Consider the following 25988-nt stretch of genomic DNA (forward strand, 5'->3'; position numbering starts at 1 on the left):
ATAAACACATGTGTGCACATGTGTATGAAGATGTATATGTACGATGACAACCAAAAGTGCTTTTTAAATATGTTCAGTGAGAGAACATAAGGGAAAAGGCTGGATGCTATACTTGGGGATTTAAAAGAATGCATAATCTACTTTCTATTCACTGCTATAATGAAAAGTAGTCTAGGTTTGTGTAACAATCTGTGTATTTTTCAAAGTGACTAAATGCATATAATTTTATATAATTTTACAATGACTATAATGTAGGGCTGGTATAATAACCTCCATTTTATAAATGAGGAAACTGAGAGCTTGTATGATTACCCAAGATAGCACATCCACTTTGGGTAATAACAGTCAGAACTGGAATCGGGCTACTCTGATCACATCATGGGTTCTTTCCCGTTACTTCTTCTCCCATTTCTGATCTTTACAATGTATTGGTGTATGTTTCACAAAATTACTGCTGAAATGAGAATACTCAGCAAACCACCTGCCTCTGGTTCTAAATTTCCATTAGATGTTGTATAACTCAGGTTTTGTATATTTTAATCATCTTTCTCTGTCTTCACAATTAATTTCCAAGTAAATTATTCAGAAGTTACTGTCATACTCATGTAGAAAATCATATTTTTCTTCAGAAACAAGAATATATGCATTTTATTTTCACAAATGGCTTATTTATTAGTTCATCTCTGATTTTGGTTCTGATGGGTTTATATCCTATGATTTAGCTTTCTCTATTCAAATTAAATTCAAATTTCTGTGATTATCTCTCATTACTTTTATTGTTTGAGAGCCCTTTATCTGAAGCTCAGGAAACTACTTATGCAGATTACCTTCAGTGGTAGTCAGCCTCTGGGTAGCCCCTAGTGATCCCTGCCCTTGGTTTCAAGGCCTTGTGTAATTTCCTTCTTTTCCGTGTGGGCTGGACCTTGTGAATTGATTCGAATGAATAGAATTCAGCAGAGTGATGGATGCCGCTACCAAGATTAGGTTACACAAACACTGTGGTTTCCATCTTGGACTCCCCCTCTTGCTCTATCATTGCTGCTCAGAGAGAAGATGGCAGCAGCCATGTTGCAAACTGCTCTCTGGAGGGTCCCGCGAGGTGAGGAACTGAGCCAGCAGTCAGGCTAGTGAGCTTGCAAGCAGACCCTCCCCCAGTTGAACCTGCAAGTGATGCCACAGCTTTCTCTGTGACCTTGACTGCAGCCTTGTGAGAGACACTATACCAGAGATACCTATAAGCTCTGCTTATATGTCTGAGCTTAGAAACAAAGAATAAAAAGCACAAGAGAGACTGATCAGGAAAGAGCGTAGATCTGGGATGCTGAGGACCCAGGTTCCAAACTCCAAGGTTGCTGGCTTGGGCATGGGCTTACCAGCTTGAACATGGGGTCGCTGACTTGGGTGTAGGATCATAGACATGACTCCATGGTCATTGGCTTCAGCCCAAAGGTCATTAGCTTGAAGACCAAGGTCACTAGCTTAAATACAAGGTCGCTAGCTTGAGTAAGGGGTCACTGGCTCAGCTGGAGCCCCCTGGTCAAGGCACATATGACACAGCAGTCAATGAACAATTAAGGTGTCACAAGTATAAATTTGTGCTTCTCATCTCTCTCCCTTCCTGTCTGTTTCTCCTTATATTTTCTCCCTCTCTGCTAAAATAAAATAAAAGCACAAGGGAAATCCACAGGCTTACACACATAACCCTATGCTAGACTTTGGTTTCCCAGCCTTTAAAATAGAAAGAGATATAAAACATATAAAATGGCAGAAAAGACATACAAATTATTAGAATCAAGAAACTACAGTTTTGTCAAACTAGGCCAAAAAGCTTTATGAGAAAAGTGAGGTAAGAGTAAATAATAAAAATAACTTTAAATCCACTACTTAAATTAACAAGGAAAAAAGATGTTTATCTCCAAAAGAGAGCCTCTCAAATAATTTTGTAAGTTTCTAAAATGTTTAAGAAATATTACCTTATTTTTTCTCTTTTTACAATTATATGAATGAATTCTTGCCTCTGGGGCACAACACAACATTAACACAGAGCCCTGCAGAAGCCGCCTGGACAGGGTCACACTTATAACCTTTCCTTTACCAGGTAAACCTCCTATGATACTGAAGATTGTCAATTTTAACTGAGAGCTACTGTTCAATTATGATACTTGAATACCAGTGTCCTGGAAATAGATACCTAGTTTAAAGATAGAGTCCAATATTTTATAGTATACTTAAAGAGTTATCCGTAAATAACATTAATTTTTCAGACCAAACAGAAAGAAAAAGAAATAGGTCTTATACCCATTCTTCCAGTTATTATTTCCAAGTTACTGACTGTGTTAATTATTATTCCTAGCTGAGATCACTGCTAAATCCTCGTAACATTAGAACAATGTTTATTCTAATCATGAATGTAACAGGTAGGTGTGTAGTGCCAAACCAATTATTTTAAAAAGACTTGTGGAACAGTAAGTCTTCCAGAAAGATTTTCAAAGGCGTCCCAGACTTATCAGCAAATAACATAAGAAAGTTTTGTTCAACTTTTCAAACAACTGCTCCTCACAGTGCTTTCTCATTTTAACTTCTACTTTAGTCAAGAATATTTTTTGAACTTATATTCTATAATTTGTGTGATTAAAAATAATAGAACTGTATCTTGTAAATCACTTCCTTGCTACTCCAGAATCTGATAGGCCTCCCATTTGGGAGCAGAGTGGAAGCCCCTGGGGACACTGAAGTGTGCAAAAAAGATCCACAAACAGGATCAATTCTACAAAGTATATATAGAGCTATAAACCAATAATGACTTCATCTTCCATAGCTATACTTTGTCAAAAGTTAGTGCTATTCATTAGTCTTGTCAACTTTACACATATACTCTTCTCAGTAGAACTCTAACCACATTATGAACAGCTTTTCCTTCAAGACAGTAGTAAATGGAGTCAGTTTAATACCTCAATGAAAAGATCATCTTCAATAGAAGTTCTCTTTGGAGCTCTAGAATTAGAATAATGAACAATTCTTCCTTTCAATTTTTTTATTTTTGATAAAGGAAGGAAGAGGAGAGATATGGCAGGGTAGATAGAGAGAGAGAGAAAAAAAACATAGATTTTCTACTTATTTATATACTTATATATTCACTGGTTGATTCTTTTATGTGCCCTGACCAGGGATGAAACTTGCAACCTTGGCATATTGGGATAATGTTCTAAACAACGGAGCTTTCCAGCCAGGGATAAATAAGCTTAAAGAAAAAGATGCTTTTCATTTATCTGAACGTGGACTGAGTCTAGGTAAGTAAGTTTAGCCACATATCATAATCAAAAGACAAAACTGTTTAAATTTCAGGCATAGGAGAGTCAGTTTCACCCTTAATTAAACTATCTATTTGTTGTTTTAAAAAATCGTGTGTTTATGACCCCCCTTTTCAAATCTAAGTCCAAACATAAAAAACCTGGAAAGACTTCACCATCTGAAGGAAAAGTAAGTCAAAGGGAGACTGAGGTTAGCAGATAAACTAGCTACGCACAAAACAAAACATAACAAAACAACCCACCTAGCTACGCAGATCCAAACTATTAGGAAAGGCACAATTTCTGTTTTTCTATTTCAACATTATTGTCCAATATTAAAATATAATTGCATCCACTGCCAACATTATAACTACATCTAAATTGTAATAATCAGTCCCTTCTGCTCAGTATGCAATTGGCCTTTCCGGTTTGCTTCTACAGATTTGAATTGTGAAATAATTCTTTGGTGTTGGTTCTTCTTTTCTGACTCACAATCTACAGGATGTCTTTACTGACTTGGGTCTCCCCAACTTCTCTGGCTCTCTCTGAGCACTACCCCTCCCACAAAATAGATATATATATAAAAAAACAAAAACAAAATTAATTCTAGAAACCAGACCAACACATCGTTTTCCAAGGCGCTCTGCTGCATTAAATGTCTTGCCTCATGTCTTCTTTGAGCAGTTTCCCTGTCCACTCAGTTTCCATTAATTCTCCACAGAGCAGATAGAGTGTAAGAGAAGCCAGGATCTTGGCCTCCCTGAGGGACAAATCTACAACCTCCATCAATAATGAATTTCACCAACGTTTCCCAAGAGGAACAGGGTACAATTAAAAAGGTTATAAGTCTTTGCACTACTAGAACCTAAGGGCATCTGTGAATGAAACTGGCTTAAGCCCAATTAGAGGAATCAGTACATTTGTCTTCTCTTGGAACAACCCTGCTCTTACGGTTCCCATCAATTCAGTATAAATCTGACTGATCTTATCCAAGAAGTTAATAGAAAATTGCTCACAGTGGGCGACTGCCACCTCAGTTTCCAAGCAGAGACAGATGGAATTTCCCCGATGGTTTGTCACTGGAAAGTGCATGCTGAATGAGACTTCACAGAAATCATGGTAGAGCAGAACACCTTCTTGGTCTTCACCCATGTCATATCACAGTGAGGGATCTAAAACCAATTCTGTTGTAAACAAGTCATAATTGCCTCAAAGGGCTCAACACCTTGTCCTCCCAAAGGTCTCAAAGAGTTGCAAATCTCACACTGAAATTACTCAATATTTATCAAGAAACCATCATGGGCATATCTCTTTAATGAGTAAAAACTTAAAATAGATATAGTTATCCTACTCTACTTGACCTTATACTCAGATGAGATTAAGAAATAACAAATATATAAAACAGACATACATGGCATTGACTGTGGTAACTGTACTGGTAAGTTGGGCAGATGAGCTATGATCTCAGAGAAAACAGGAAAATGGATGTAAAGACTCACAAAGAATGTGGGGATCTTGAAAAAAGAGAGATGTGTATCATTCACTAGTATCGGAGAGAATTAATTTATTCTTCCTTTTTTATTGAGATATAATGGACATACAATATTATATCAGTTTCAGGAATAACAAATGATTCAATATTTATATACATTGCAAAATGAGCACAATAGTTAACATCCACCAACAAAAATAGTTCTAATTTTTTTTTCTCATAATAAGAATTTTTAAGATCTAATATCTCACTCAATCATTAATGGTCATTCATTTATTGAGTCCTTGCCATATGCTATACATTGTTCTAGGTAGGAAAGGCAATTAGCATGCAGTCTGCAGAGGAGATAGATAAGTAAACAAACACAACTATGTGATATATGCTCTTATGCTAGTAAACCTAGAAAACCATGGAAAGACTTGAGGAATGGATATCTATTCCTGCCTGAAGGCTTCCAAAGAGGTCTACTTTGATGTGACCTTGAGCTGAGTCTTTAAGTAAAAATCAGAGTTAATGTGATAGAGAGGGACAAGAGGGGGAGCCTAGGGTTTCCCAGGGTGATGAAATAGCATGCCCCATGCAGAGAGATGTAAGGGTACGCTCAGATTGCTACAGGAAGGGCTTACGTGGACTGAAGTCTACACTAAAAGTCAGAAAGGGGTAAGTGAAAACTGAGGAAGTATCATGAAAGACCTCAAATGCTTTGACAAGGAGTTTGGGTTCTCTTGTGCCCTTTAGAATGATTTTAAGAACAAGAGGAACTATTTTTGACTTTAGGACACCCTATGATTTGAGTCAACAAAAAGGAGACAAGAAGAAAGGCAGAAAGGATAGCTGAAATAATATATTGTGATAATGAAGGTAGCAATGATAGAGTTTTCAACAAAAGCAATGGCAAGTAGGAACAGAAAGAAAAAAACAGACATTAGGAGAGCAGAAGTTATGGTGCTTAGTTTCTGAAAGTAAAAAGAGGACTCTCAGAAGATGTTCGACTGTGAGTGGAAGAAAAAAGAAAGAGTAGGAGTTACAGACAATAAAGAAGAGGGGTGTGTCTGCGACTACATGTGTAAATGGATGTTTTAGATGTGAGAGAATGAGGAAGAAATGAAGAAAAAAACATAAACATTTAATAACTTACAGAATAAACTTCCTGCTGATGCGGAAAGGAGATGCAGAAGTTTAGAATCAAAATCAACTAAGAAGTTGTAGTAAGGGAGAAGAGAAGAGAGACAATCTGTGGAAACAGTAATAAACTCTTCTTGTGACTGTAGATTTGGAGGAAGTCAGTGGAAAGGCTTGCGGAGCAGTTGAAATATGCTATTAGAGAAAGGGTAAAAAGCCAAAGTTAGAGATTTTTTAAAAATTTAAATGTCATCTGTAAATGAGTAGCTGAAGCTTTGCAAGTGGATAAACTCCCCAGGTCCCAGGAGCAGAGGGAGAAGAGAAGGCTGGAGTGTTCTGGGAAGCAAGCACGGTTAAACTTAAAGGAGTCAAGACCCAGTGAGAGATGAGAAGTAGGAAAGTATGGTAGTCTTGGGCACAGATTAGAATGAATATTAAGAAGGAGAGAATAATTCACAACATCAACATCAATAAAAAGAAATATAGGACTCAATAAGAAGTCATGCCTCAGCAAAATTATAAATTTGCCCTTGAGAAACTGAGGATGGAAGGAATTGGGTGAGTCAGTCAGAATACTCATGGTAAGGAAATTCAACTAGATTAGACTTTTATTTTATAGAGCATTTCTTGAATATCTATTATGTGCCAGAGGTATAAAGATTTTATAAAAATCTATCCCTCTAGAATCTCAACAATAATTTGGGTGTTACTTTCAAATTTATTTTGTATTACAGCCTAGAGGCTATCCTGCTATGGCTTCTCAAGGAGTTTACCCTGAGACTAATTCAAGTACAAGTAGTTTATTGGGGAGGAGTCTCAGGAAATTTTAGTAGTAATGAGGATAAGTGAGCAGGGAAGAGAAAGAAGCCCATAAAGCAGGGGTTAAGAGCCAATGGGAGCTCAATTCTAGTGGCAAACTCTAGAGACTGTAGAACTTTTCACGCATCCCAATCGAGAGGTTAAAAAGGAAGGGTTAAAAAGTAAGGGTATTTATCCACCAACTTCTGTCCATTATTGATTGAAGATGACTTCTGGAAACATTAATTCTCCAGCACATCCTCCTCTCCTGGCTTGCAGTGAGTTTGCTCTTGAAGTTGGAAAAAAGTTCTACAAATAGAAAGTCATAAAAGTTTCCACTAAGCAGCCTTTGACAGGTGAACGCTGGTGAATACTGGAGACAGATGGGCAGGGATGTATTTGCTACCAGGTGTGTGCAGCATGAAGCTTGAAAACTTTGTCAGTGGTTGGTTCAGAGATTGGTAGTAGAGGAGTTAGGACTGGAGAGAAATGAAAACACCTAATGATTCTAATATTTTCCAATGCTGTGGATCAGGAACCTCAAATTCTTCTCTCAACCATGTTTCTATGATGATGGTATCTTCAAATGTTACGGTGCAGTTTAATGCATTCATTACTTCATTATTAAGTCAATAAAATGTTGTCCATTTTACCATTTTTATTACCTATTTGTAGAAGCCAGTGTCACAAATGTCCCACTGGGAAATAAAACAAGGTTCTATTCTGATTGAACAGCATCAATAAAATGAGATTTCTCTATCACATTTCATCTGTTGAATATAACAAGTTGTGATGAGTTTACTATTATGTAATAAGTAACCTGGGACTTTCTACTGATGTCCTATTTAATTAATTATGTATGTTGCATAATTCCAGCAGTTGGCTGAATAAAAGTAGTTAGCTGCTGGAAGCAGGTATATTCAAAAATGAGAAGGCAAATGTCACTTAAATTTCAGACACCTAACCTTCCAAATAAAACGACTGTTATTTGATACTTATTAAGCACTTATCATGTACTAGCATAAGAGAGATTTAGTGTATTATTAAGATATTTGTGCTCAGGAGAAAATGGGAAAACTTCAAAGGTGCAGTATATAAATGTAGAAATTATAAAACACTTCCAAAACAAGTATTGATCATAATTGAAAGTGATTTATTTATTTTTTCTTTTTTTTCAGTTACTGTTTAATATTTTCAATGAATAAAACCACAAAACGCTCAGGAACATGAAGCTCACGTCACTACGGTAGCACTTAATATTACATTTATCCACGGCACAGAGATGGGATGTTGGAAAGAAGACTAGGCTCACTCACTGGCTGATGAGTCATTCAGGGTTGTAAGACTATGTGAATAAACAGAAACATTCAATGTATCAAAGACCTTTGGAGCTCATCACAGTTAATTTTGTGTCAATTGGAGTGTGTTTTGGGTGAGATTAACATTTGGACCAGTGAATTCTGGGTGAAGCAGATTATCTTCCACAATGGGAACAGGCCTCATCCAATCAGCTGAAGGTCTGAATGGAACAAAAACATTGGCCTTTCCAGGCAACAAGCTTCATCTGTACCATTTACTGGTCCTCCTGTGTTTCTAGCCTGCTGGCCCACACTGTCCCTCAATGTAGATTTTTGATTGGCCTTCCTCTACACTCAAGCAAGCCAATTCCTCATAATCTCTGTTTGTCTCTTTATCTCTTTCTATAATACATATATATGTGTATATGTATACATATACACATATATATGTGTATATGTATATGGGAGCATGTGTATATATGGGAGCAGGTGTATCTATATGTATATATATGTGTGTATATATGAGTATATATGTATGTACACACATACACAGACCCTACTATCCTGTATCTTCCATTTCTCTAAAGAATCCTGACTAATACAGTCCTTGGAAATAGCCAAATTTTGGCATTCAAGATCATCAAACACCACAGGTCTACAATTTTACTTGTTTAATTTAGAGTTCCTCTTCAGTTTTAAACTTGATTAGATTATAATGGATCCATTTTTATGGGTGCCTGAGCAATAAGAGTAGTTGCTATTTATTGATGACTCACATATGCTACTTCCTTTAGTCTTCACAAAATAAGCCAGGTAATGTTATTATACTTGTATTACAGATACAATTTCTAAGATAGTATTTGATTGCAATATGGGTTCTAGAGTCACATGAGGTTGACCTTGGGCTAATTATTTAATTTCCCAAAGCAGCAGTTTCCTTCACTGTATCAAAGGAGATAAATATTATCTTCTTATGTGCTTGTGTAAGAATTAAGTGAGATATAAAATATATAAAGCACTTTGACCCACATCTGTCCCAGTGAAAGTATTAAGTATATGCTGCTATTATTAAACCATTAAAGCATAAAGTATCTAGCAAGATAATAAAGGATAGGCAAAAAATAATTTAATTTTTATGTCCAGTGTGTTATATGATTCCAAGAATAACTTCTCATCAAATCAACTGGTTTGGTGTTTCCATATTACATATATTTCTTGAAATGTTCTATATAAATCCAAATGCCTGGTCTGCAAAGGCATACTACAGAAGGTGGCATATTGCTAACACACTTCAAGATGGGAACTTGAAAGATATAAAAAGGATTTGACATCTGGCATGGTGACTCAATTAATTAGGATTGGATTAATTAGTGTGCTGAATCTCCTGAACCAACACCATGAGTCAGACCAGAATAATATTACATTGGTTGGTGAATAAACTGTGGGTGGAGTGCAGAGCGCATTCCTAGCAGCTGCGGCTGATGCAATGCTGTGAGAACACTCCAGCTCCCAGAACCCTCCTGGGCATACCCAGGAAGGGAGCTCACCCGCTATAAGGAAGTGACTTAGTGCCAACCACGCAGCTCCCCAATCTTTTTCAGCCACTGGCTATGAAGGACACGCTGTAACACCACCCTATAAGCTGACCCTGTGTATATAAGCTAGCTTACTTCCTGAATAAAGTGGATCTGCATCACTGAACCTGGTCCCCGGAATTGGGTCTCTACATCTCCGTTGTCCTCACCCCCCGGCAGGACTTGTCTACAACTGGCGCCTAACATTGGGCAGGGACCTAACTGGCAGGGACGGGTGAGTGACCCTCTGCAATGGGAAACCTTCTCCCCCACTCTCGAGTCCCACAGGCTCGAGCCCTGCACGCCCTATTGCAAAGTAGGCGAGTTGAAGTTTGTGAAAAGGATCTCTGTATTTACTGGGAGATCCTCTCTCGTCTCAATCCCTGGATTGAGGACATGCCTCTCTGGGACCCAGATACTTGGTCCCGAGCTCTCTGATGCGTCCATTCAGCCAAGGTGCATGGGGGACAAACCTTCCCTCTCGACCTCACTCCTGCCTTATTGGCAATACGTGCCTGCTTGACCGGTGCTCCTGCTGGGGACCCTCCGCCAGTCCCTAAGGTCCTACAGGCTGCTCCTCTTTCAGAGGAGCCCCTACCTTCCTATTCGCCCCCTCCACTAAGGAGGAAAGTAGTATAGCTACCGAGTTTGATGGACTTGCAGCCGAGCGCACAGAAACGAAACCAACCGAATTACTAACTGCGCCAACAGCTCTGCGGCCCGAAAAAGCATAAGTTGCTACTTCCGCATTCCCTGCTGGGGCTCAATGCCCCACCCCAGCCTCTCAGATGCCATTTTCTACCCCAGCTTTAACTGCAACACGTGTTCCTGCTGCAGACCCATGGGCCAGCCTATATGTCCCCATGTGTCTTTTTTCTTTCTGTCTGTCTGTCTTGTCTATTTTTCTGTATCTCTCGCTCTCTCTCTCCCCCACCCCTCTCTCTAAAACGATGCTGGAAGGACCCAGCTACGGCACAGTGGTGGGGATCACACCTCTTCTAACGCAAGGGAGAGGCTATGCTTGTGTTTTTCAGTCAATTTGGATCCCAGGAACCCCTCAACCTGCTTGACAGGGTTCCTTGGGCACCCAATGAATGGTTCAGTCTTCACCCATTTAAAGCCACAACCCTGGCCTTCTCCACACTGACTACGCCTGAGGGGAGGACATCCTCAGCGCTCCAGAAGACAACCTCGTGGCTGGCATGTGCACCCCATCACCTGGGGGGATGTGGAGGCTTTGGCGGGGCGGGACCAGAGAATTTCCCCTGATGGGTCCCCAGGTCCTGGTGCTCTGTTCTTACTTACGTGTGCTATAGTGACCGCTGACTCCCAGACGCAGGCAGCAGTAGCCCGAGGCTCGAGCCCAGTAGTGCGAGCTGTGTTTTCAGTTCATCTTTGAAGGATGAGAATTGGGCCAGAGTTGTGATTCACAGACTCAAGAAGGTAAATGGAAGCAGCTGTGGTGGGAGGATGAACGGACATCCCCCCCCCCCTGGAAGCCAGGCTTGCATCGCCGAGTGGCCGTTGGAATGGCAGGGAGTGCGTGCTATGCAGCTGGTGGGTTTGTTGACATTTTGGGACATAGGGGTGAATGCCATCATGCTCTCCAGAGCAGAGATGGAAATGCTGACTGCCATTGCCATGTGTTCCTCTTTGGTACAGTGTAAGACCTGCCAGGATGGCAGGGATGAGGGAGGAGGCTGAAGCCTCATGTGCATGGACTGATTTCCTGAACTATGACCGAAGGAGCACTGGCTCCTTTGTTGGATGGACTTACAGATTTTGGACAATGTGAAATACCCTGATGGGGGTGGGGGATGGCTTTGCTGGATGCCCTTCCCCTGTCCCAGGAAGCTTTTCCTATTGCTAGAAAGAAGGACGAGGACATTTGCACTTTTGGCAACGTACTCAGAGACTGGTGAAATGTACCTTTGTAATTGTTGAAATTGTATAATTTGTCATGTTGTCGTAATTTGTGTACTGTGCCTTGCAACCATATGCAGTACGCAGCCCACAGCAAGCCATCCATTCCGTGTTTGGACACTGGGACCTTTGTGGGAAGGGGTTGTGCATGAACCTATGTCCATTTTTTACAATCACAATGGAACTGTGTTTAACGGCACCTAGAAGGTCTCTGTAACACAATGGGAGGGAAATGACATCCTGACCCCTAGGAGGAATCCCCTGTTTAAGACCCCCATTCTATTTCCTAACTAGTCAAACATTACAGAAGCTTGCCTCATTGTTTAATCCAGCTAATCCATTAGCATATAGTATAATAGGTATTATAGTTGTTTTAGTTCTACTAGGGTTCTGTTGCATAATGCGTAGCATTCAGAAGCTACAATAACAGCAAGCTGTCAATTATCAAGTCCAATTGGCCTTAATTAAAAGAGAAGGGGGAGATGTGGGCGGAGCACAGAGCACATTCCTAGCAGCTGTGGCTGATGCAATGCTGTGAGAATACTCCAGCTCCCAGAAGCCTCCTGGGCATACCCAGGAAGGAAGCTCGCTTGCTATAAGGAAGTGACTTAGCACCAACCATGCAGCTCCCCGATCTTTTCAGCCATTGGCTATGAAGGACACGCTGTAACACCCTATTGGCTGAATTCATGTATATAAGCTAGCTTACTTCCTGAATAAAGTGGATCTGCATCACTGAACCTGGTCCCCAGAGTCGGGTCTCTACATCTCCGTTGTCCTCACCCTCCTGGCAGGACTTGTCCACAATAAACAAATTAAAAGAGTGTGCAAAATCGAAATTGATGCAAGATTGGGCGAGGAAGGGTTAGCAGGCTAGATGTTCCATAATAAGGAAACTTTATCTTCTTGATATATTATGCACATTAAAGTACTGTCCATATTATAAAGAGTAATGAAATTACAGGAGTCTTTGAGCTAACTTGTAACAGTTCAAACAGACTATGAAGTATCAAAACAAATATTTTGTCCAAAGTAAGAAAAAAGTATAGTTCGAATCAGTGATTTTTCCTCACAGAGATTTTTATAAATTGAGAATGTCTGTAAAAAACTCTAGAACTATTTTATCATGCTCAAATCACATTACAGGTGCTACTGAGGAAGCAGTGTGGCAGGTCTTTAAAACAGTAGATTCTGGAATCCAAAGGCCTCAGTGTTTATTTTTATATCTTTAAAATATGGTTGAAAAAGTCATAGGTTTTGAAGATTAAATGAACTAGTCCATTTCTAATTCTCTATAGTGTCTAGAGAAGAATACATATGTAGAACTAATTGTTCTGCAGTAGTAACAGCAGTACCAATAGCAGTACTGGTAGTATTTCATGACATAAGATGTTAAGTGCATTCTGGAAAAAAATCTAATTGCAAAAGAAAAAATAGTTTTAAAGCATAATTTAGTAAAGGAACTAAGTTTTTCATAGAGAAAAATGTTGTAGATTTAAAAAATAACAAATTAGATTTTTAAACCCTAAAACAAAAGAAAACTAGGGTATTAAGATTGTTTTCTGACTCTGGAGAGTTGGCTCCATGGACAGAGCATTGGCCCAGCATATGGACATCCCAGGTTTGATTCCTGGTCAGGGCACACAAGAGAAACAACCTTCTGCTTCTCTTCCTCTACCTTTACCCCTTTTCTTCCTCTTCTCTGGCAGCCAGTGGATCAGTTGGTTCGAACATGGGTCCTGGGCACTGAGGGTAACTCTGTTGGTCCAAGCGTGTCAACCTAAGGCACTAAAAAGCTCAGTTGATTGAAGTATTGGCCCCAGACAGGGATTGCTGGGTGGATCCCAGTCAGGGTGCATGCAGGAGTCTGTCCCACTATCTCCCTTCCCCTCATATATAAAAAAAAAACAACAAAATGATTGTTTTCTGTAAAGAACTATTACCCACTACTGGTTTTACCCACTACCCTAAGTAGTCTTTAGGATATCAAAATTTCCAAAAACCTTATATCTAGAAATAAAATCCTCTGAGAAATATAAAACATGGCATAAAATAGGTTGGCGTAAAATAGGTTTAGAGTGGTACAGGAGTATGAAACAAACCCCAAAATGATATCATCTGTCAAAAAAATAGCAAATTATTTCACTGACAAATTAAACTTCCACGATTAATTTTTCCACACAGCCCAACTTAGCATAGGCTAAAATTCTATATAAGTATCACTCTATGTATCTACATAAAGACTAATCAAAAATTGCATTCTCCTATATATACTCTTTTGAAATAGTAAAAGGGAAGACGTTCACCTCTTACACCAGCAACAGGTGTCACTTCACAGCAGTACATTTTTGGAGACATATCAGAGAAAAGACTAAGGGTTGGGTTGGCATCTGATACGTAGTGATAAATAAGATCAATATCTTCTTCCCTAAAACATTTTTAAGCAATGTTAGAGAACCAACAGTAACCCCCAGATAAATGGGCTTAGAATAACATTGAACTTAATCTTCGATGTTGAGACAATCTCATTCTTCTTCACTTTGCTTGAGAAATCAGTAAGTTAATATTGCTCTCTCAAAGGAATCAATAGGACACTCTATGAATACATCTCAACCAACCAAGGCCTGAAGTGTGCGAGAGCCATTCTCAAAACCTTTTTGAAGTAGGTGTACTGGTGCACCAAGAATTAAACTGCCCAGATTATTAAAAATTTAGCCTGGCTTATTCACTTATTTGTTTCTTAAATAAATGTAAAATCTCCTACTTCATCCTTTTATGAATAATACATAAATTTAGGAAGTAAAAATCACAGCCCTAGAATCTTACATGTTAGTTAAAAGTTTGGTGACACAAATATTTCCTACATATTACAATTACTCCAATCATTACTTTTAGCTGAATCAATCACCTCTGTCTCATCTGCATGACATGGAATAAGCGAGATTCACACATATTCGTTTTCTTTCATGTGATAACTTTAATGAGAAACTTCTTTCATGTAATAAATTGAAGAAGAAATGCAATGTTGATGAGTTCAGTACATCTGTCAAAACCCCTCTGGGAATTTTTATGTCCCCATCGTGTAGATAGAGTCATTTAGTAGCCATTTCACTCTTCCTACAAAAACGAAATTTAGAGAGAGTATAATCTCTGGATCTTCTAAAGCAGGTGTCCCCACACTATGGCCCAAGGGCTGCATACGGCCCCCTGAGGCCATTTATGCAGCCCCCACTGCACTTCCGGAAGGGGCACCTCTTTCATTGGTGGTCAGTGTACTGGAGTACTGTATGTGGTGGCTCTCCAACAGTCTGAGGGACAGTAAACTGGCCCCCCTGTGTAAAAAGTTTGGGGACCCCTGTTAAAGAATATAAAACATTTTGCTTCCTAAGTTTTATCATTTGTATTATCACATAATAGCAGAGGACCTAATGTCCTAATCACTTCAACATGTGACTGCTACATAACATGGCAAAGAATGAAAGAAGTAGATGGAATTCTAGTTGCTAATTAGCTGACCTTAAAATAGTTTATCTTTGATTACTCAGGTGGGCCCACTGGAATCACAAAGGTTCTTTTTTCTATTGAATTTACTGGAATAGCATTGATTAATAAAGCCATACAGGTTTCAGATGTACAACTCAGTAAAACATCATCTGCATATTGTACCATGTGCTCACCACCCAAAGGCAAGTCTCTTTCCATCCCTATATATCCCCCTCTCTGCCCACTTCCATCTCCCCCACCCCACTTTCCTCTGGCTATCACCACACTGTTGTTGTCTGTGCCTATGTATCTGAGTGTGTGTGTGTATGTGTGTGTGTGTTTGCTTAATTCCTTTGCCTTTTTTTGGCCAAACTTCCCGGCCCCTCCCCTCTGGCAGCTGTCTGTTCATAAATGTGAAAGAGGGACCCTGACTGGTTGGCTAAGCGGATAGAATGTGGGCCCAGTATATGGATGTCTTAGGTTCAATTCCCAGGCAGGGCACACAAGAGAAGCAACCATCTGTTTCTCTCCCCTTTGATTGGGTGCAGTGTTGGCCCTGGGTGCTAAGGATAGCTCTGTTGGTTTGAGCTTATCAGCCTCAGGTGCTCAAAATAGCTCAGTTGATTGCAGCATCAGCCCCAGACAGGGGTTGCCAGGTGGATCCAAGTCAGGGTGCATGCAGGGGTCTGTCTCACTACCCCCCTCCTCTCACTCAAAAAGAAAATGTGGAAGAGGATGACGGAAGAATCAGTCACAACATGGACACGATAAAGACTCTATCAGCCACTGCTGGCTTTGAATATGCAAGGGGACCATAAACCAAGAACTGTGGGCAGCCTTGAAAATCTGGGAAAGCTAAGAAAACAGATTTTCCTCTACAGACTCCCAAAAGGAATTCAATCCTACAGACACCTTGATTTTTAGCCCAGTTAGTCATTCCAGACTGCAAATCTTCAGAACTGCAAGATGATAAATTTGAATCGTTTTAATCCACAAAGTTTGTGGCAATTTTCAATAGCAACAATAAGAAACTAATATATACAATTAAGAAGTAAAGTTTAAATGTAACCAAACATCACATCTTTCTATTACTTTTAAAAACATCTAATTAATCAATTTTCTATATAATCTTACCAAGAGGTAGACTTTCCGATCTAAGAACTTTTGTAAAAATGTTAACAAATAATAATGCTAATCATTCATCCTTGCTCTCATAGGCACAAATAGTATTACCAAGGAATAACAAGGTTGTTTATTTCTTGCTCTTCATGTAAACCTGTAATATGTGACAATTAATTTGTGTCATCTCAAAAATAAAAGCATTTGTATATATTATTAAATGTGAATAGTATTAGTCTGGCTAAGCTGATAAAGCAACAACCTTATAAATTACCTTACTCAACAACCATTTAGTATGATTAAACTGTTTCCTTCTGAATTCTGTGTATATTACTGTCAGAGACAAACCGCTTGGAGAATATCCAAGTTTTGTGTCCATGCAAAAGAAAAACCCCCGTTATTTTTAGTGATTTCACTGGGAAGCAAACAGAGGTAATATCTGAGTGATGACAAAATACTGAGTCAACTGTGTTAGAACAGCCACGTACCAGGGAGTTATTATTCAGGTCCATCTTCCCAGCAAATGGCCCCCAGGTTGTTCCCACAGGAAGCTGCTGTCGACTCTGAATTTTTCGTTCCCCGTCTTTCTGAAACACCTCCAGCTCTCCTGCAGTGGATAAAAACAAGAGGTATTTAGAGTATTTTCACTTGTGTTTTAACAACAGCTGCCTTTTTGTGTGGATTTGCTTTACATGCACAATATTTTCAGGACTCTCAAAAAGAGAATTAATTATGCTTGTCTGAAAAACAACTGATCTTATTATTCCAAGAGGAAAGTAAAACTTGGCCTAATAAATGTATTCAAATTTAGTCCCATTTCTCTCTTGCACCTTTTCACACACATCATCTACTGAGGTCAATTCTATTTGGTAAGTCCTTAGGAATCAGAAATAATAACACTTCCTCAAAAAGCATTGATCCAATGCCAAAACAGATAGAGAAGAAACATTAGAACAATGACTTAGACTTAAAATTCTTACACGTGATAACTGAAGATATATGTCTTAGAACTTGATTACAGTTATTTTTAAGACTTGGTGAACAATATCAGGGGTCTTATAAAGTACTTAAAAAGTTTCTAAAATTTTACTAGTTTCTAGTGAATAAAACATCTAAATGTACAAAAGTAGAGATGCATATTTTCCCAAGTAAAAAGATGTTTCATCGAAGTCATTTTCATGTTTGGTACTTTAGGTAAGATTCTACGTTAGCAAAAGAGTGTGGACAAATACACTCACGAAACAACCTGTTTAGGATGGTCTTCCTTTCATTTCTTCCATATAAATACTTTGGGAAAACAGGAAGTGAGGACAACACATTGACGTAAAGTAGGAATTAAAATTTCTCAAATGCTGACTTAAGAAATAAATTAATTTATAAAGAAGTAAGGAGGACTTCAAAAAATGGTCATCAGCCTAAACATTATTTGGAATAAACAGAAAGTAAAATCTCAACAAAGAACCAAAACCTTTCTCTGTAAATAATTAAACCTATGATATTTATGCTATGACAATATTTCCATATCATACTATCAGAACCAAAATTTTATTTATTTATTTATTTATTTATTTATTTATTTATTTATGACAGAGACAGGGACAGACTGACAAGATGGGAGAGAGATGAGAAGCATCAATTCTTTGCTGCAGCACCTTAGTTCATTGACTGCTCTCCCATACATGCCCTGACCGGGGGCTACAGCAGACTGGTTACCCCTTGCTCAAGCCAGTGATCCTGGGCTCAAGCTGGTGAGCTTTGCTCAAACCAGATGAGCCCGCACTCAAGCTCGTGACCTTGGGGCTTTGAACCTGGGTCCTCTGTGTTCCAGTCCAAAGTTTCAACCACTGCACCACTGCCTGGTCAGGCAGAACCAAAATTTTATCTTTTAAAATATTAATTGTAAAATAATTTATTAGTTTTTTAAAATAGTATTTCTTCTCAACCTGCTCAATAGCAGATTTAAAAATGGAAAAGAATAAAATAGGAAGATGTTCAAGTAGAAAAATCCATGTAGAATAGAAAGTTGAAGAAAATTCTAAATACAATAATATGGATTCAGCAATTAAATTTTCTAAATGATGTGTAAGTCACGGTAGGTAACATACTATGAAAATTTTGCCTTAACCTGGCTTCAATTTCTTTTCAAGTCAAATTAACAACTATCTTTAAATATGAACATCTCATAAAAGCAATACCATCAACTTGAGTTCAATTATGTCTCTTCTTTATATCTCGATGTTTGTGTCTCTTCCTTTTAACAGTTAAAATTCTAGTCATTACATTTAATGTTTTTATAATTGGCTTTCCCAAAAGCCAAAATCAAAGTATATAAATCATAATCAACTAAAATATTGTGCGAGCGTTAAATTCTGCCCATTATTAAATATAAATACAACTGTAGCTGAATAAACATGTAATGAAAATATTTTCATATTTATAGTAATTTAAAAAACTATGAAACTATGATGCTTATTCAGAATCAAGGGAATATGGTACAATAAAAATCTGGTTTTATATGTGAAATAACAAACCCATTTCTGAGATTTGCCCCTGAAATTGTTTTTCATTCCTATACAAACATTTTTATTAATACATAGAATTCAGAGGCCTTGTACAGAAACATCCTCAAAGACAGAGCACAGATAACAGTCTATTATGACATCAAAAAGAAATTAATAAATAATGTCCCTAGTGTACACAGTCATGTGATAATGCAGTTAGTTAAATCTTTAGACTACTTTGTCTATTAAAAAAAAATTTCTATTTCTATGTGAAATAAGTTATTAGTATTTTCAACTTAAATTTAAACAATTTTGTACAAATTACCATTTAAAAGTAAAATATACTTCAATACTTTAGGTAAATACTAGTTAAGAATTTTCTTTTCTACATAAAGGTGATGCCCAAATAATATGCTTGTTTTTGCACACTAAAAAAGTCATGTCACATATAAGTGATACCAGAGAAATCATGAGAATCTTTGTAAACCCTTTAAAAAAGTAATTCATTCTCTCTTTCTGCCACTGACATTTTTCATTTGAATAGGTTTCAGACTCAGTCAAACAGTGACTTCTTATCTATACCAATGGATTTACAAGCAGGCCTGTCTTTTAATGGATTAAGAATTACAAACTTAGTGCAGATCATAAAGCAATACCCAATATCTCTAAAGTTTCTGAGGTGTCTTCTACTATGCATTAAAATTTTAAGCAGACTACAAGTACTTTTATGAGCTCTTAGAGATGGCAGTAACAGAAAGTCCAGTAACTATTCAAGCTATCAAAACTATCTTTTTCAACTTTATTAGACAAGTAGGCAAATCCCAGTCTCCTTTCGTGCTTATCAAGAAGTTATTTCAAGGTTTGGCGGAGATCCTTTCTGTTGCTGAAATAGTTAAATAAAAATATTGACTTATTCACAATAGCATTACATAACTGCAAACAAATAGAAAATAATTAGCATTTAGATACTACACCAAGGCTACACAGGTTAATGGTAGAAAGAGAAATAAGACATTGTACAAATGAAAGTTATATTTAATTTAACTTTCATGTTGCTTAAGAGTACAGTGTTTTTAATTTTTACAAAGATTAACAAGTATCATGAAAGAGAGGTAACATTACTGCATTAAAAGTTAGGTGACTATTTTTTAGGCTCAACTCTCTCCAATAAACAGCTGTATGTTCTTAAATACATGGAATCTTTTCTGAGTCTTTGGTTCTTCACTGTGAAAGAGGGTTTTATTACTCACTTGCCATTTGGTAAGATTCCCAAGGCACCATGATTTTTGTTCCCAGATACAACATGTTATGAGAGACAGAAAGAGTACTGGGCTGATAGGGAAGACCCAGGTCCAAGAACTACCTTACATCAAGTGGGATGTTTGACTGAAAAGATCAGAGAGTTTGCAATCAGAAAGCAAAGCTTCAGTTCTTATGTGATTTGTTTGTTTATGCTTTTCGCCTCCATTCAGTAATTTATTCATTAATTTATCCTACTGATATTATTCGGTATCTACTAAATACCAGATAGTGGGTTACACAAAGGCATAAAGTAGAAAACGAAACAAATAGAGTCCCTGGATAAATTTCAGAAATTATAACCTATAAGGCTTGGGAAGTAGAAGCTACAGAACTTAGTAATTACTCAGACTTAATGAATGATGATGTTCAAGTATCTGGCTTGGGCAAGTGGGCCAATCAATGGTCATGTACCTATTGAGATATGGAACACAGGAAAAAAAAAGATTTAGGAGTAGAGTGAAGAGTTATAATTTGAAAATACTGAAGTAGTTGTGGCTGTAAGGAAAACATGAAGTGATTTCTAGATGGGTAGGTAAAAGCCTGGGACTCGGAATCAAGGTCATGGCAAGAGTGATAAATATTGCCATTTATTCATTAACTAAAGTGAGTATATGGTAATAAAAGCCTTAAAACTGTAGACCCAGACAGTATAATGATAAAATAAGAAGACCTAGGACAGAGTCCCAAGGATCTTCAAAAGGCAGAGTGATGGAAGGGCAGGCACAGAAAATTTAGATGTGCAAAAATATAGACAAGAAACTGAACATGGTACCATAACAGGCAATGGATTCACTGAGATTTTAAGGAGAAGGGATCAATCAAGTGATCTTAAAATTTATGAAAGAAAGGGACTGGAAAGATGCCTTTTGATGAGATGAATAGTATGAGTATGTGCAGTAAAAGGATTTTCGTAGAATGGGAGTCCAGGACAGAGATTGGAATAAGTTAAAAAATGAATTAGAGAAGAGTAAATGGTACAAGTCAAGAGATCCTGAGCAAGTTCCTTAACTCTTTGTACTTCACTTCCACATACAAAATAGAAAATATAATATATGGTTGCTATGAGAATTTAGCCAGATAGCATATGCAAAGTACTTAATAAATATTTACTGCTCCACCTAAAAGAAATCAAAGCATTCTAAAAGCATGCTCACATATTTCTGTCTTCACATCTAAGCATTCACCATGGTCTGTGGACACATTCTCTCTTTAATATCTCTATGTGAAATATTTCCCATCCCTTGATTATGTTCCTTTCAAATATCTTCTGGATTTATCTTTCTTATCAGCATTTCCCAGGTATTTATCAACTCAGATGTAGAAGAACAACCAGGTCCAATGCAGGCTCCATATCCCTATCAGGATAAACTTATAAAAACTATACTTTCGTCCCAATCACTTGGCTCAGTGGATAGAGCATTGGCACAGCGTGCGGATGTCCCAGGTTTGACTCCCAGTCAGGGCACACATGAGAAGCAGCCATCTGCTTCTCTTTCCCTCCCTCTCCCCCTTCTCTCTTCACCTCTCGCAACCAGTGGCTCAATTTAGCGTAGGTCCCAGGCGCTGAGGATAGCTTGGTTGATTTGAGCATTGGCCCCAGATGGGGGTTGCTGGGTGGATGCTGGTTGGGGTACATGTGGGAGTCTGTCTATCTCCCCTCCTTTCACTGAAAACGAAAAACACAAAACAAAAACAACTATACTGCCTGACCTGTGGTGGCGCAGTGGATAAAGCGTCGACCTGGAAATGCTGAGGTTGCCGGTTCGAAACCCTGGGCTTGCCTGGTCAAGGCACATATGGGAGTTGATGCTTCCAGCTCCTCCCCCTTCTCTCTCTCTGTCTCTCTCTCCTCTCTCTCCCTCTCTGTCTCTCTCCTCTCTAAAAATGAATAAATAAATAAAAAATAATAATAAAAAAATAATAAATCTAAAAAAAAGAACAACAACTATACTTTCATCACATCAGTCATTTATGCAAGTTTCTTTACTAGCTCCCTTTGGACCATTCCAACTTTAATTTCTATGTCTGAATCTTAATACTGTCACTACACTGCTTCACAGTGTCTGCCTGGCTTTCTGTTCTACTCTCCAGCATCTGTCCTGCTTTCCTCTAGTTAGGAACATCTGCACCAAACGTCGGCACTGTACCTTCCCCATCATCTCCAGTTTCATTGCCACACCTTTCTGAGAATAGTTCCTGCTATTTGGCCAACACACTGTCCTCCTGGTGTCTTGATAAACCCTGTAAATGCTGCAAGATCAATCCCAAAGCTAATCTATTCAGTGAAACTTTTCTGAACTCTAGAATAAACAGTTCTCTTTCCCTAATACTCCTGAGATTTCTCAGTCCAATACCACACAGTTGTGCATTAATTATTTTCTAGTTGTGTTCCTTTGATAACTTATTTCACCTCAACAGAAGTAAAAATGTTTTGAACTACAGGTCCATTTTTTATTTGTTTTTTCTCTGGTAATTAATATGGGTTGTGACATGCAGTAATTGCAAAATACAAATTAAACAGAGTTGACTGGATAAAATTTTCATAAGATGATAAACTCAATTTGAGTACAAAGTTGATTTTAAAGACAAAAAACTGTCTTAATATGCATATCTTTTAAAATTACAACAATTATGTTTCATGTGTTAATATTTTATTACATTCACACACATGACCTCATTTGTGAAATATGAATGAGAAATATTTTTCTCCAGTGCCTAGTTAACATTTTTTCAAAAAGAAGCCTTATTTTTTTAACATGCTGAATAAATGTGCACAAAACATTTGAGACACATAGGATGGACTAATCAATTTTGGTAAAAGATAATATTGTTAGTGTGAGGGCTGTTTCCTTTATCTTCTTGATAATGCATACTTTTAAAAGTCTGTGATTACTCAAAGACTTATGATAGCTTTGCTTAAAATAAAACAAAAAAACCTAAGTCAGAAATTATTACCAAACATCCTGCAGCTTTTAAGATATCACCCACTTTTTTTTATCCAAATTAAAGAAATTTACTAGTGAAAAGAAATACTTAAAATCACCAGAGAGATACTCAAATCTTTCTTCATTGCAGGTGCTATCAGGTCATCACTTTTTTTCTTTTCAATAAAGTTCTTTTAATGCCTCTTTAGAACGCAAAGTCTATGAAAAATGCTACACACCAAAGGGGAACAGACAAGAAGTGGGCTTTTTAGCATAGTTATCAGCAATCATGTTTCAACTGAGTTTTGCCTGAAGTTGATGACATAAATGTATATGGTATTTACAGAACATCCCTTAACATCAGGCTCAGATTTCACAGGGCACGGGAAGTAAATGAGATGACAGAAGATCTTATTTCATTTGCTGAAAATAAACTTTGGATTGGTTTGAACTTGGTTTCAATCATATACACACACACACACATACACACATATGTGTGTGTATGTATGTATGTATATAACTAAATTTTAAAGCAGACCACATAAATTAGTTCACAATGTTTATCAGGCATTCCTATAGCAGAAGGTTATAGCATCAGAACCCATATTTATATTTTCTTCATGGATGGAAAACATTATACATCATGGTATCAAACATGGACAGCCCCGAAATCATGCTGAGTTCAAAAAGCGCTCAAAGATTCTAAAAATCTCAAAACACATTCAAAGTCAGTCAGGATGGCTGGAGTATGGCAGAGCTCTTGCAGCTTTATGGTTTAACCATTTGACAGCTGCCTTCCAGATGCATAAGACGGTTAGATGATCATTTCACTGCTGATTATCTTCACAGCCAAATTGCAGTCTTGCCACTGTGTGTGTTTCCTCAGGCATTAATAACAGCATGTTGCATCTGCATTTTAAGACAAGCAAGCCATTTATATGATGCGATGTTGATCCATCTCTAAGCATAGTGTGGGCAAGGAAATGACAGTTCTTGATTAGTAGCTACAAATCGCCCTATAGGGATAACTTTTCTAATTTTCCTTCTCAATTTTTGAGTCATACAGTCATAACACACACTAAACTACAGTTTTGAACATAAAGTTGAAATACGACATTCCCTATTCAAGTACTCTAGTCAAACCCTGATAAATCAGGCTGGCCACACAGTGATCTTATCCCTTTTGACTCTTTAATAAATCGAACCTTGTAAGTTCATACTGGTGTAAGTTGTCACTAAATGAAATTGTGACCTTATCCGGCACATGAACTTATCCTGCTGACAACTACATTTATTGTGTGGATAAGAGAGGGGGGAAAAAAAAGAAAAAATAATAAAGAAAAAAATGAGATATTTGATAATTCTGATCTTAGCCATACGTAACTCTAACAGATGGGATCTTTTTGATGTTCCATTAATGATTTGCCCAAGATGAGTCTCACTTAGAGAAAAATGCTCAGCCTAGGTAAGTAAGTGCTGGGCGCACTGCAGATGGTGTTAAAAGTGCATGAAGAGGTACCGGCTGACAGCAGCGAATCAGAAGCTATTAGTCTAGCACAAAGAGCCCAGAATTAGCTTGTAATTGCACTGGAAAAGATAACATAATGGTGGTGGCAAATAGAAACACTCCCTTTTCATGAGAGGCATTCAGTGCCTAAAATCTCTAAAACAAGATCCTGAAATTGTCTGAAACCTAGAGCAAGTTAAATCACTGCATTTGTTCAGAATGCAAAATGCACCCATTGGCTATTGTTCATAAAAGTCACAGAAATCCATGGGTACAGCATTGTTTGAGAAGCAAATTAACATGCATGTGCTATCAAATAATGGCATGTATTACAAACTCAGGGACCGTTTACTTTATTATTCTGGCTAGCTCTAGGGTGTCTGGGTATTCTTTTTATTTTAAAGCCCATGAAAATCTACAAATGATCATTTTCAAGATAAAAAAGTAGAAGTGATAAAATATGGTTCTAGGTATTAATATAACTGGGAATAAAGTAGAAAATTCAAGATTTTTTCTTTAAACAACACCATGATCTGAAGTAACCAGAAAGCTAAAACCTGCACATTCATATAGAAAATAAGTTTTATATCCAGAGACCATGTCAGGATTGGGAGAAAGAAATTGCCATATTCTGCCATTCACTATATGGTCTATTTATATGAGTAAAAAGAAAAAAACAAAACAAAAAACCCAGCGCATCACAGGTATCTGAAAATATTCACCCGGAGCATGGCAAGCTTTTGCAAATGTTTGGAAAAGTCACTGGAAGGAGGGGCTGGATTTTCTGGATACATTTCAACTGCTGGAAGGAGGAGGGGGAGTCACCAGGCTTTTGCTCAAGAAACCTGGCACAGCGTGCTTCTTAGCTGCCAGAAACCCTCTCTGACCTTCCAGACAACACTCTTTGTCACGGGCTGACCCAGTACCACTTCCTGATTCAAATCTGGAGACACAGAGGGAGGCTCTGGCTAGGGAGGGATCGTCATGGACCCGAGAGGTCTGGGCAAGCAGACACAGGAAGCAGCCGTGGGGGAGTAACAGCCAGAAGTGAGTCTACTGGCAGGAGGGCCACAGAAGGGTCACCGTCGACACAGTACTGGTCAGGGAAGGCTCGTTTTCTCCAGAAGGAGACACTTCAAAGGAGCTACAATGGGCAAAAGTCAACCCTAGATTCTGTTCAGCAAGAAAGAAGCAGGCAACAGCTTTTAAAGGGTGTTTAATAAAGAACATTAATGGACCTCACTGATATTTATGGTTCTAAATTTTAGATGATGTTTACTTTTGTCTGTTAAAATTGCATGCTTTCTCATCAGTTCTATTTATTAATTTAGAAGAAGACAGTGAATGCACAATGAAACTTTTCACAGGTCATAGCTGATATTTAAAGACAACATATACTTGTTTACTGACTTACGAGGTGTTTCATTAGTACAATGTCTGTAAGAAACCCAAATATAGTCAACTCTATATTGTAAAATAATATAGATGGAGATGAGAGAAAATACAATGACAAGTTTTAACCAATAAACAGTACTAAACAACAACTGTGATTAGAATGAGTTTTGTCTGGAAGGAAAGGTCCATTTGGGAGTGGGAAGGGGACTTTTGGGTCACAATATATAAAACCCAAAGGATGCCAGAATGATTTGACAGAT

At 37.9% G+C, this 25988-nt stretch overlaps 1 protein-coding gene across 2 annotated transcripts in view; it reads right to left on the bottom strand.

The window, feature by feature from the left end:
• Window positions 1–25988, bottom strand: part of ZFPM2 (zinc finger protein, FOG family member 2) — a 493438-nt gene that overhangs the window by 221378 nt on the left and 246072 nt on the right. For both annotated transcript variants that reach the window (XM_066265837.1, XM_066265836.1), the window contains one exon: window positions 16588–16706. In XM_066265837.1, the coding sequence (XP_066121934.1) occupies window positions 16588–16706 (119 nt within the window). The remainder of the gene's footprint in view (window positions 1–16587; window positions 16707–25988) is intronic.

This window comes from Saccopteryx bilineata, chromosome 3, assembly GCF_036850765.1.
Source record: "Saccopteryx bilineata isolate mSacBil1 chromosome 3, mSacBil1_pri_phased_curated, whole genome shotgun sequence".
Taxonomy (NCBI): Eukaryota; Metazoa; Chordata; class Mammalia; order Chiroptera; family Emballonuridae; genus Saccopteryx; species Saccopteryx bilineata.